This window comes from Ovis aries, chromosome 9, assembly GCF_016772045.2.
Source record: "Ovis aries strain OAR_USU_Benz2616 breed Rambouillet chromosome 9, ARS-UI_Ramb_v3.0, whole genome shotgun sequence".
Lineage (NCBI taxonomy): Eukaryota > Metazoa > Chordata > Mammalia > Artiodactyla > Bovidae > Ovis > Ovis aries.
The window spans coordinates 86,738,236-86,750,621 of NC_056062.1; the positions used below are offsets into that span (position 1 = coordinate 86,738,236).

At 41.6% G+C, this 12,386-nt stretch overlaps 1 protein-coding gene across 10 annotated transcripts in view; it reads right to left on the reverse strand.

Moving 5' to 3' along the window:
• OSGIN2 (oxidative stress induced growth inhibitor family member 2) overlaps positions 1-9,453 on the reverse strand; it is a 32,298-nt gene extending 22,845 nt beyond the window's left edge. For 3 of the 10 annotated variants that reach the window (XM_060393950.1, XM_015097940.4, XM_060393949.1), the window contains exon 1: positions 7,347-7,625. In XM_060393950.1, the coding sequence (XP_060249933.1) occupies positions 7,347-7,390 (44 nt within the window). In that variant the 5' untranslated portion in view covers positions 7,391-7,625. Of the gene's footprint in view, positions 1-3,767; positions 4,317-7,092; positions 7,202-7,346; positions 7,626-9,104 lie in introns of those variants that run through there. The other 7 variants (XM_060393957.1, XM_060393956.1, XM_060393955.1 and 4 more) reach the window with 6 other exon arrangements.
• Positions 9,454-12,386: the final 2,933 nt, after the last annotated feature.

The following is a 12,386-nucleotide window of genomic DNA, read 5'->3' on the forward strand; positions in this document are numbered from 1 at the left end:
ATTCACACTAAGTCAAACAAGTGGAATCAAAACATCATAAATTTTTCAGTTAGGCAAAAATTCATGTTTTAAAAAATATATATTACATACTATTTAAAGATTTTCTACTATGCTTGACAAAGGTATGAGAAAGAACATTTAAAAAAAAAGATGGAATGGCAAAACTGGAAAACAAACTAAATGAAATCGTGTGGGAGAACTGAATGAAATACAAGAAGTGACGCAAACTAGATAAAAATAAAGGATCATCATATAGTCCAGTAATTTTTAAACAAAGCTACTTATCAAAAACATATCTGGGGCTTTGGAGAAAAAAAGCAGTATCTGGGCATTTGTATTTTTCAAAAAATTCCAAGATAATTCTGATATGCATTTGGATTTTAAAAAGTGATTACGGGTTTTTCCACTAAATGGCAGGTTTGATGATACAGAATTCTATCAACTTTCTGTTGACAAATCATGATACAATGTTATTACGTCAGTAACAGTTGCATAATCACAATAGTAAAAGATACTAATCAGTTTTCACAACCAATAGGGAGACAAAAAATAAAAGAGTTGCAAGACAAAATGGGAACATGATGAACAATATAAAATAATTACATACAATTTGGGGAATCAAAGAAAAGATATACCAATCTGAATGCAGAGTTTCAAAGAATAACAAGGAGAGATAAGAAAGCCTTCTTAAGGGAACAATGCAAAGAAATAGAGGAAAACAATAGGATGTGAAAGACTAGAGATCTCTTTAAGAAAATTAGGGATAACAAGGGAACATTTCATGCAAAGACAGGAACAATAAAGGACAGAAACGGTATGAACCTGACAGAAGCAGAAGATATTAAGAAGAGGTGGCAGGAATACACAGAACTAAACAAAAAAGGTCTTAGTGACCACAAGTGCGATAGTGTAGTCACTCACCTAGAGCCAGACATCCTGGAGTGGGAGGTCAAGTGGGCTTTAGGAAGCATTACTACAAAGCTAGTGGAGGTGATGTAAATCCTGCTGAGCTATTTAAAATCCTAAAAGATGATGCTGTTAAAGTGCTGCACTCAAAATGTCAGCAAACTTGGAAAATTTAGCAGTGGCCACAGGATTGGAAAAGGTGAGTTTTCATTCCAATCACAAAGAAACAATGCCAAATAATGTTCAAACTATTGCACAATTGCACTCATTTCACATTAGAAAGGTAATGCTCAAAATCCTTCAAGTTAGGCTTCAACAGTATGTGAACTTTCAGAGGTACAAGCTGGATTTGGAAAAGGCAGAGGAACCAGAGATCAAATTGGCAACAACCAATGGGTCATAGAAAAAGCAAGTGAATTTCAGAACATCTACTTCTGTTTCATTGTGCTAAAACCTTTGACTGTGGATCACAACAAACTGTGGAAAATATTTAAAGAAACGGGAATACCAAACCACCTTACCTGCCTCCTAAAAAATCTGTATGCAGGTCAAGAAGCAACAGTTAGAAGTGGACATGGAACAACAAACTAGTTCAAAATAGGGAAAGGAGTACTTCAAGGCTGTCTATTGTCATCCTGCTTATTTAACTTACATGCAGAGTACATCTTGTGAAATACTGGGCAGGATGAATCACAAGCTGGAATGAGGAGTGCCGGGAGAAATATCAGTAACTTCAAATATGCAGATGATATCACCACAATGGCAGAACTGAAGAGGAACTTAAGAGCATCTTGATGAAGGTGAAAGAGGAGAGTGAAAAAGCTGGCTTAAAACTCAACCTTCAAAAAATGAAGATCAGGGCACCTGGTCTCACCATTTCATGGCAAATAGATGAGGAAAAAATGGAAACACTGACAGAATTTATTTTTGTAGGTTCCAAGATCACTGCGTATGGTGACTGCAGCCATGAAATTCAAAGACGTTTGCTACTTGGAAGAAAGGCTGTAACAAACCTAGACAGCATGTTAGAGGGCAGAAACATCATTTTGCCCACAAAGGTCTGTATAATCAAAGCTGTGGTTTTTCCAGTAGTCATGTACAGATGTAAAAGTTGGACCATAAAGAAGGCTGAGCACCAAAGAACTGATGCTTTTGAATTGTGGTGCTGGAGAAGACTTTTGAGAGTCCCCTGATCAAGGGGATCAAGCAGGAAGATCAAACCAATCAATCTAAAGGAAATGAACCCTGAATATTCATTGGATGGACTGATGCTAAAGCTGAAACCCCAATACTTTGGCCACCTGATGTCAAGCGCTGACTCACTGGAAGACCCTGATGCTGGGCAAGATTGAGGGCAGGGGGAAAAGAAGGTGAAAAAGGATGAGATGGTTGGAGGACATCATCAACTCAATGGACATGAATTTGAACAAACTCCAGGAGATAGTGAAGGACAGGTTAGTTTGGTTTGCTTAGTCCATGGGGCTGCAAAGAGTCAGACACAACTGAGCAACTGAACTGAACTGAAATAGAGGGAACTTGGAAATACTTTTTTTTTTTTAAGACCTTAAATGAGATATAATTCACAAATATCACAAATTTCACTCTTTTATTTATTTTTTGCCAAGTCATACAGCATGTGGATCACAGTTCCCTAACAGGGTTCGAACTTGTGCCCCCTGTAGTAAATGCACGTTCTTAACCAATGGATCACCAGGAAAGTTCAAAATTCACTCTTTACAATTCAGGGTTCTAAATATAGTCACAAGGTTTTGCAATCATTACCAATAACTCCAGAGAAATTTTACCATCCCAGAAGTAGACGCTGCACTCACTAGCACTCAGTCTTCACTCTTCCCTCCCTGCAGCCACTGGCAGTCACTAATCTACTGTCTTACTGCACGTGCCTATGCCGAAAATTTCACATAAATGGAACCCTCATCCATTATGTGGCCTTTTATATCTGAGTTCTTCCACTTAGCATGACCACAAGGTTCACCCATGTTGTAGGATGTATTGGTACTTCATTTCTTTCTAGGCCTAAATAATATTCCACTGTTTAGATATAACACATTTGGTTTATTCATTCATGAGCTGATGAGTATCTGGATGATTTTCACTTTTTAGCTATTACAAATATTCTATGAGCATTTGTATATAAACCTTCATATGAACGTATTCCCACCAGTGATATGCAGGTTCCAACATCTCCACATCATCACCAGCATGTGATTTTTTGCTTTTTATTTTAGCTACCTTAGTAGCTGTAAAGTAGCATCTCACTGCAGTTTTGATTAGCATTTCTCAATGACTACTAATGTTAAGCATCTTTTCATGTGCATATTGGCCTTTCATATTTCTTCTTCAGAGAGTAATTAAAATTAGTTGCCCACTGTCCAATTGGGCTGTTGTTTTTACTACTGAGTTTTCAATACTGTTTATATACCCTGGACATAGGATTTGTAAATATTTTCTCCCATTTCATGGGTTGTCTTTGCATTTTCTTTATATTGTCTTTTGAATCACACATTTTAATTTTTGATCAAGTCTATTTTTTTGCTGTTGCTGTACTTTTGGTGTCAGATCTAAGAAAGCTCTGCCTAGTCTAAGATCACAAATCTGTTCTCTTCTACGGGTTTATAGTTTTGGTTTTTACATTTATGTCTTTCATCTATTTTAATTTTTCTACATGGTATGAGGCAGCAGTCCATTTCATTGTTCTGTTTGTGGATATTCATTTGTGGCACTATTTGTTGAAAACACTATTATTTCCATTTGTCTTGGGATCCCACAGAAGTCAATTTAACACAAATGAAGGGAATTATTTCTGGACTCTCAGTTCTGTTCTACTGGTCTATGTTTACCTGTATGCCCGCATCATACTATCTTGATTATTGTTTCTTTGTAGTAACTTGTGAAATTAGGACGTGTGAATCCTCCAACTTTGTTTTTTTCTCAAGAATGTCTTGGCTATTCTGGGTTCCCTGCAATTCCACGTGAGCTTTAGAGTCTTTCCATCAATTTCCAGGAAGAAAAAAAAAAAAAGGTACCTAGGATTGTGATAGGATTACATTGAATTTGTATAGAAATTCAAGGAATATTGCCATCTTAAGAACACTAAGCTTTTCAATCCCTGAACATGGGATTCCTTATCATTTATTTAAGCCTTTCATTCTTCTCAGGGATGTTTTCTAACTTTCAGTATACAAGTTTCACATTTCTTCTGCTAATTTCCAAATATTTCAATCTCTTTGATGCTAGTATAAATGGATTGTTTTGTTAATTTCACTGTCAGATTGTTCACTGTTAGTATATAAAAATATAACAGATTATTATATGTTGATCTTGGATTCTGTAATATCACTGAATTCATTTATTAGGTCTAGTAGGTTTTATGTGTGTGTCTGTGTGTGGGCCTCAAGCAATTTGATACTAGCCTCTCCCAAGACTCAAGTAGAGTATGTGGAGCCAAAGTTTTAACTTCTCTTAATTCTCCGCTGAGTACAGGTGATTTGTTCTGATTTTCTACCATTGGTCATAAGTTTAACCTTTATGTACATAATCCATAATATTGGTATAAACTATTTGTAATAAAGTTTCATGGTACTTGATAAATACTGGTTTAATACAGGCATGAAAAACTGAATCAAGAGATGAGATGAAACAAATGAAAATACTGAATATATTTTACAGTATATGCATACAATATCACAGTCTAACAGTGAAAATTTCCACTTTCAATATCCAATTTGCTGAATGTTTGTTCTGTTTAAAACAAATACTTATTTTGAGTAATAAAAATATCTACTTTTCCTTTATTCGGAGCAATAAATTAGAAAATATAATTAAATTTTAGGAAACAGTAAAGAACAGCACTTTATCCATATGCAAAAATAGTTACCCTATTGTTAGGCATCAAGTTAGACAACTATTTGAAATTTAAGATGATTTTACATGCCTTCCATGTTTTGTTTTTGAAACATTATGATCCAAAGTCTCCAAACAAATTAAAAGGATGACACAGGTATAATGTCTGAATAACAAAAGACTTCTCACATCTAGCAATACTTTTCTAAATGATCATTCAAACTAAAATGAAACGTTTTACTACCTGAGTTTAATCTTTGGAAGCATAAGCTTAGATTGTTACCAAATTGATACTACTATAAGAAAAACTGCTAAGTGTTAGTCCCTCAGTTGTGTCCAACTCTTTGCAGCCCCACAGACTGTAGTTCACCAAGCTCCTCTGTTCAGGGAATTACTAGAGTGGGTAGCCATTCCTTTTTCGAGGGGATCTTTCCCAACCAGGGATCGAACCCAGGGTCTCATGCATTGCAGGCAGAATCTTTACCATCTGAACCACTAGGGGAGCCCAAAAGAAGGTTCTAAAGTCACAAATGAAGCTACTCTTTATCTTCCAGAATAGTAAGTATGGGAGGTTTTCTTCCTGGGAAAGTTAGGAGACAACTTTCTCACAGTCCTTAAGTCCTTTCAGATAAAAGACAAGATCCAAAAAGTAGACATTATCACAATTGGTTTTAAAATGCATTCCTAATGAAATTGCTCCCTGCAAAAAATAGTATTAGTAAATTATAAACCTTTTCCTAAGGAAATATTTTAAATATTAAATATTTTCTTTTAAAATTTTTATATTAGAGCTGTTTATGCAATGAAAATATGGTTTATCAACCACAATTTTTATCCTTTGGCTAGCAGGCTTGTTTATCTCTGAGGATCAAACTACAGCAAATACCCTGTTTTCATCTCCTCCTCCAAATTTCTGTACAAAGAGGTAAGCATATGATATCCACTCCCTAGAGTTAGTTGAATGGCTATGAATCCCACGCCATGTCCTTAGAATTCAACTGTATTAAAAGGTGTCAAAAGGTTTTTGGACAGTACCTTCTAAAGGGCATATAATCTCAAGGGCTTCAGTCTAACAAGTTTTCACTAGGAAAACTTGTTTTCTAGAGTTCTCCGAAGGGTATCTGATTCTCAAATAAATGTCAGGCAGGTAACAAATCTGCCTAGCATTTAAAATTCAGCAGTTTATTACATAAAATAACTTCTAATATCCAAAATTTAGAGACTCCTACAAAACTCACTGAGAAGGTGGGCAAACCTGGATTACTGAGCTATTACAACAGGAAGTCTGAGTTTTCCCTGTGCCTAACATCCAACTTTTGCAATTTGGTGAAGCCTCTGGGCCTCTTCTTTGAATATTATTATTAAACACATAATAGGGTTTACAAGGAAACTAAAAAGTAAACTTGGAACATGTCTTTATGCACTCCTCCACTATATTAAATAACCAGTACAGTGATGCAAAATTACTGTAATCTTGAAGAAATCAACAGTATTTCTAGGTATCTGCAACAACCAGTGTGGCATGAAAATATATGTGATTTCTACTGATGACCAAGTCACAAGTACTGCTGTGATTTACTGCTTATGTTCACAACTGAAGAACATAGATTTTGGCTGAGTGAAAATGCCTGGTACCATTCTTTACATTCAAGTCTATATATGCACCCCATTAACTCGATCAGAATCTCATATTTTACAAAAGAAGTTTTGCTTATCATCCTAGCACACTTGCGTATATATAAAGCATTTTATGAAACTCTTCGTTAAGTTTAACTTGTCTTTAGGACAAGGTTAAAACTAGTTTCCAGTTGTTTTAGGTCTTTCTATAACTGAATGAGACGTTAGCCAACCGGGCTAGACCTCATGCACTCACTTTCATTTTAAAACGTATCATCTGTATCAACCCTAAAACCGGTCCCCATAATGTAGGTCAAGAATCGTTTCACATGTTTCAAATTTCTACGACATGCCTGACTTACATGGACTAACATCTTAAAAGTCAGAAACCTATTTGTACCTAGAGCATCACATTTGAAACATTAACTCCCTGCCTCCCTTCAACCCAGTAACTTAGGTTATCAGAGTTGTTTTCTTTTGTTTTGTTTTACAGAAAATAAAAGAAGTTAAGATGTGAGTGTTAAATTTCTATGATATACGTGACTTAACAAGGACTAACATCTTAAAAGTCAGAAACCTATTTGTACCTAGAGCATCAGATTTTAAACATAAGTCCCTGCCTCCCTTCAACCCAGTAACTTAGGTTATCAGAATGTTTTTACAGTAAAAAGAAAAAAAATATTTAAGATGTCGGGGCGGGGGTACCTCAGAAGCCTTTACTGAAACTTCGCTCTCTCGGTAAGTCTCGGTTCGTAGAGGCCGCCCGGCTCGGGGCCGCGCCGTCCTGTGACCCGCACGGCCCAGGGCGAGGAGGAGCAGACGCCGGAGGGGCCCGAGGAGCCGAGGCGGGAACCGCGGCCGAGCGGGGCGGCCTCGGCGTCCCCCTCAGAGTCGCCCCCGAGTTCCCGCCCGCGCGGCCCGGCCTGGCGCAGCCCACCCGCCCCCGCCCGAGAAGTCACCTGAAATGAGCGGCCAGGGAACAGCGGCAGCACCACACGGGCATCGGTGGCGGCGCCCCGGGCGCCCGAGCGCGACCGCCTCCCGCGGCGGGGTGGCCGGGTCGGGGCGCCCGCCGGGTCGCGGGGGTCCTCGGGACGCCCCGCGCCTCGCCGTGGTAGCGGCCGCCGGAAGCTGCGGCGCGGCGGCAGCGGCGGCCGGGCTCTGAGGCGGCGGCGGCGGCCCGGGGCCCGCCGCTGGGGAGCCGCTTCCGCTCCGGGCCCGCGGGCGGCCGAGGTCTCCGGGCGCCGCTGTGGGGGCGGGACGCGGGGGCGGGCTCGCGGCGACGGCGGCGGAGGCTGGCGTGCTCGTCCTCCTCGCAGGTGCGGCGGCGGCAGAGGCCCGCGATTGGCGCAGCCGCGCCCGGGGGCCGGCCGGGGGCCGGGCCTGACGAGGCGCTGGGGCGGCTGGGGCTGCGCCGAGGCCCGGGCCCCGCGGCCGCCTTTCTGGCGTCCGGCCGGCTGGGTGGGCGCGGCTGTGAGGAGGCGCGCGGGGCCGGTTACCGGGGAAGAGCGGGCGCTGCTCGCCTCTGCGGCCGGCCGGTCCCCGGGAAGCGCCGGCGGGCCTCGCGGCCTCTGCGGCCGGCGCGCCCCGGCGTCTGCAGTCAGGTCGCGCCGTCCTCTGGTCGAGGGCGCCCGGGGACACCGCGACTCCCGCTCCACGAAAACCGCTTTTTTCTTTAATTTTTTTTAAAGCGCTTTTTCTCGCGCGGAGCCCGGGCCCAGCCTCCCGGAGCTGCCGCGCGAGCGCTTTCCGGTCTGGACCCGGCCTCGCGGTCGCCTGGGAGAGCTCGGCGAACGGCGGGGGCCCGGGTCCCCAGACCCGGGTTCTGGTGGGGGGCGTCGGGTGTCCCCGCCGAGGTCCCCCTTCCTTTAGTAAGCGTTGATGCTGCTAAAACATCCGGGTGCTCGGCCCTGCCCCAGATTCAGGGACTCGATGTGTTTTATTTCAGTTCCTCCGAGTGATTATAATGCAGGAAATGGTTAAGAGAGGTCCCGAGTATAATGCGTGTCCCGTATTCGGTATTTTCAAGAAATGAACACGGGACGAAACCTGGGCAAAGTGCTTGATTGCATATACTGTTACCTGGGAGATGTCATTGGATGAGTCCTTCCAAAAAGTGCTGACTATTTTTGCAGTAAAAATCTTGGATGCAGAAGCTTCTGTTTTTAAATACTTTTAAGTTCTCAATTTTTGCTGAATGTCGTCATGAACAAACCTGGATTTAGCAGGTATTATAGAGTTTATGGCGCTTAAAAGGGAATTTTAGGACTCAGCCTCCCTCCAGGATTATATAATCTAAGATAATATTCATATATATATTCATTTTACTGTTTATTTTTACTTTAGTGTTTCAGAAAGTGAAGCATAACTTTTCTGTTGACAGTCACATTACCCTTTTAAAGAACCATATTTGTAAAAGCTATGCCAATCCTGAGAGTTGAAATATGAAGGTTTATGAGTACTTTTGAATAATTTTTTCTTTATGCCTTTTTCACTTTGAGTTTTCTTGCAGTATGTTCAGGTGAAATAATAAAGTGGGCATATCAAATTTTAGCCTTAATCAGGCTTGTATTTAAACCTTGGTAATGATGGGCTCGATAAAGGACAGAAATAGTCTGGACCTAACAGAAGCTAAGAAGAGGTAGCAAGAATACACAGAAGAACTGTACAAAAAAGATCTTCACAACCCAGATCATCATGATGGTGTGATCACTCACCTAGAGCCAGACATCCTGGAATGTGAAGTCAAGTGAGCCTTGGAAAGCACCGCTACGAACAAAGCTAGTGGAGGTGATGGAATTCCAGTTGAGCTGTTTCAAATCCTGAAAGATGATGTGTGAAAGTGCTGCACTCAGTATGCCAGCAAATTTGGAAAACTCAGCAGTGGCCAAGGACTGGAAAAAGTCAGTTTTCATTCCAATTCCAAAGAAAGGCAATGGCAAAGAATGCTCAAACTACTGCACAGTTGCACTCATCTCACACACTAGTGAAGTAATGCTCAAAATTCTCCAAGCCAGGCTTCAGCAATACGTGAACTGTGAACTCCCTGATGTTCAAGCTGGTTTTAGAAAAGGCAGAGGAACCAGAGATCAAATTGCCAACATCCACTGGATCATGGAAAAAGCAATAAGAGTTCCAGAAAAACATCTATTTCTGCTTTATTGACTATGCCAAAGCCTTTGACTGTGTGGACCACATAAACTGTGGAAAATTCTGAAAGAGATGGGAATACCAGACCACCTAACCTGCCTCTTGAGAAACCTATATGCAGGTCAGGAAGCAGCGGTTAGACCTGGACATGGAACAACAGACTGGTTCCAAATAGGAAAAGGAGTATGTCAAGGTTGTATATTGTCACCCTGCTTATTTAACTTCTGTGCAGAGTACATCATGAGAAACGCTGGACTGGAAGAAACACAAGCTGGAATCAAGATTGCCGGGAGAAATATCAATCACCTCAGATATGCAGATGACACCACCCTTATGGCAGAAAGTGAAGAGGAACTCAGAAGCCTCTTGATGAAAGTGAAAGTGAAGAGTGAAAAAGTTGGCCTAAAGCTCAACATTCAGAAAATGAAGATCATGGCATCCGGTCCCATCACTTCATGGGAAATAGATGGGGGCACAGTGGAAACAGTGTCAGACTTTATTTTGGGCGGCTCCAAAATCACTGCAGATGGTGATTGCAGCCATGAAATTAAAACATGCTTCCTCCTTGGAAGAAAAGTTATGACCAGCCTAGATAGTATATTCAAAAGCAGAGACATTACTTTGCCGACCAAGGTCTGTCTAATCAAGGCTATGGTTTTTCCTGTGGTCATGTATGGATGTGAGAGTTGGACTGTGAAGAAGGCTGAGCACCAAAGAATTGGTGCTTTTTCACTGTAGTATTGGAGAAGACTCATGAGAGTCCCTTGGACTGCAAGGAGATCAACCCTGGGATTTCTTTGGAAGGAATGATGCTAAAGCTGAAACTCCAGTACTTTGGCCACCTCATGCGAAGAGTTGACTCATTGGAAAAGACTTTGATGCTGGGAGGGATTGGGGGCAGGAGGAGAAGGGGACGACAGAGGATGAGATGGCTGGAAGGTATCACTGACTCGATGGACATGAGTCTGAACTCCAGGAGTTGGTGATGGACAGGGACGCCTGGCGTGCTGCGATTCATGGGGTCACAAAGAGTCAGACACGACTGAGCGACTGAACTGAACTGAACTTGCTATCATGGTTTACACTTGATAAGGGCTAATGATTAAACCAGGTCACAATAATTACATAGAGGATTTTTCTTATAGCAAATAGGACACATCAGAGTCTTCTTTAAATCGTAGGTGAGGTACTATTTAACTATGAAATTCTAGTTTGATGAGATTATGAGGCAATGGACTCCGATACTGTTGGTGAGAGTATAAATTAGTATGTGATCCAAAACTCCCGTATCTGCGTAAAAGTCTCTCAGCCTCCTTCAGCAGGTGTAGGCACACTTTTAGAGTGGAACTCATCTCACACTGGCATCCATTCCAGTCAGTGGTAACTTCTGGGCTTGCTAAACCCTCCTTATTGGTATATAATATACCAGTATTTTATACATTAAATTATGGAATCTGCCTGCCAAGCAGGAGACGCATGTTTGATCCCTGGGTCAGGAAGAGCCCCTGGAGAAGAAAACGGCAACCCGCTTCGGTATTCTTGCCTGGAAAAATCCCAAGGACAGAGGAGCCTAGCAAGCTATTGTCCGTGGGTTTGCAAAGAGTTGGATACAATTTAGTCACTAAACAACAACATGGATTAGATTACAGTATAATAGTTAAAAGGACTGTGTGTATTGGAAGCTTCGCTGTGCTGGCAGTATGATCTTGAGCAAGTTCCTTAGCATCTCTGGGCTTTGGTTCCCCATCTATAAAATGAGATCATACTTAGTTCGTTGGTTGTAAGAATTAAATTCACATACTTATAAGGCACTTCCCACAGGGCCCAGCATGTGTTAATCACTGAGGAAATGTTCTTTTTCATTGTTATAAAAATACTTTCACATTTTCTAAAATCAAAATTCCAGGACATATTTGCCCTAATGTGACTGTATCTGGAAATAGGGCCTGTAAAGAGGTAACAGGTTAAATGAGGTCATGAGTGTGGAACCCTAGTCCAGATGGGTTTGTACCTTAGAAGAAGAGGAGCTCTTGTTCTGCCAGAGGAGGACACAGGAGAGGGGGCAAACCAGCAAGAGAGCTCTCAGCAGGAACCGAATCAGTAGGCTTCTCGATCTCAGACCTTTCAGCCTCCAGAACTGCGAGAAAATAAATGTCGGTTGTTTCAACCACCCACAGTATGGCATTTTATTACGGAGATAGTATGTTTGGCATGTTTGTTTTGACTGACAAAGATAGTATGTTTTTACATTTTCTAGAAGCAAACAAAATAATTGAATAGAAATTATTCAAAGTAAACTGTTGCATTTCACATACTAGGTAAACCTGCCCCTCGTTGTTGTTCAGTTACTAAGTTGTGTCTGACTCTTTGCAACCCTGTGGACTGCAGCACACAAATCTTCCCTGTTCTTCACTATCTCTCAGAGTTTGCTAAGACTCCTGTCCATTGAGTTGGTGATGCCATCCAACCATCTCATCCTGTCGCCCTCTTCTCATCCTGCCTTCAATGTGTCCAAGCATCAGGGTCTTTTCCAGTGAATCAGTTCTTTGTATCAGGTGGCCAAAGTTTTGGAGCTTCAGCTTCAACATCTGTCCTTCCAATGAATATTCAGGCTTTATCTCCTTTAGGATTGACTGGCTTGATCTCCCTGCAATCCAGGGGACTCTCAAGAATCTTCTCCAGCAACACAATTCAAAAGTATCAATGCCTTAGCACTTAGCCTTCCTTACGGTCCAGCTTTCACATCCATACACGACTAGTAGAAAAACCATAGCTTTGACTGTACAGTCCTTTGTTGTCACAGTGATGTCTCTGCTTTTTAATATGCTGTCTAGGTTTGTCATAGCTTT